The sequence below is a fragment of the Bison bison genome, unplaced genomic scaffold (genome assembly GCF_000754665.1).
Source record: "Bison bison bison isolate TAMUID 2011002044 unplaced genomic scaffold, Bison_UMD1.0 scf7180017624044, whole genome shotgun sequence".
Taxonomy (NCBI): Eukaryota; Metazoa; Chordata; class Mammalia; order Artiodactyla; family Bovidae; genus Bison; species Bison bison.
In genome coordinates this window covers 1-502 of record NW_011453277.1, presented here as the reverse complement: position 1 = coordinate 502, position 502 = coordinate 1, and the positions used below count along the sequence as shown (strand labels likewise).

The 502-nt window shown below is 43.8% G+C and overlaps 1 protein-coding gene across 1 annotated transcript; it reads right to left on the bottom strand.

Annotated features, from left to right (window-relative positions):
• Nucleotides 1–6: 6 nt before the first annotated feature.
• Nucleotides 7–403, bottom strand: LOC104982859 (hemoglobin subunit beta-like; the record flags this gene model as incomplete). Its single annotated transcript, XM_010832304.1, has 2 exons — nucleotides 312–403; nucleotides 7–182 (listed from the first exon to the last, which is right to left on the bottom strand). Coding segments are annotated over exons 1-2 (268 nt in total), but the record flags the coding sequence as incomplete, so codon positions are not given.
• Between the last annotated feature and the right edge of the window lie 99 nt (nucleotides 404–502).

Here is a 502-nt window from a genome sequence, read left to right as displayed (position 1 = left end):
TCTCACTCAGCACAGTAAAGGTGCCCTTGAGGTCGTTGAGATGTTTTATGCCCTCACCAAAGAAGTCTAGCATCTTCTTGCCATGTGCCTTCACCTTAGGGTTGCTCATAATAGCATCAGCAGAGGACAAGTCCCCAAAGGACTCAAAGAGCTTCTGAGTCCAGGGGTAGACAACCAGCAGCCTAAGGGGTGAAAATAGCACAAGGTTAGAGGGAGTCACCACCTCCTAGAGTTTCAGGGGATGACTCTGTCCCCACACTCCCAGCCGTCATTCACTCTCCTTAAACCTACCTTGTAAGCTGAATACCTGCTTGCCTAGGGTTTCAACACCAGCTTCATCCAACCTCATCTTGCTCCACAAGAACATGAAAGAAAACTTCTCCTTAAAAGTCAGTTTAACCATAATGTCTGTTTGTATAGTTGCAAGTTGTGTCAGAAGCAAGTATAAGCATCAGGGACCTGCTCTTTCTTTTTTTTTTTTTTTTTTTTTTTTTTCTTTTTT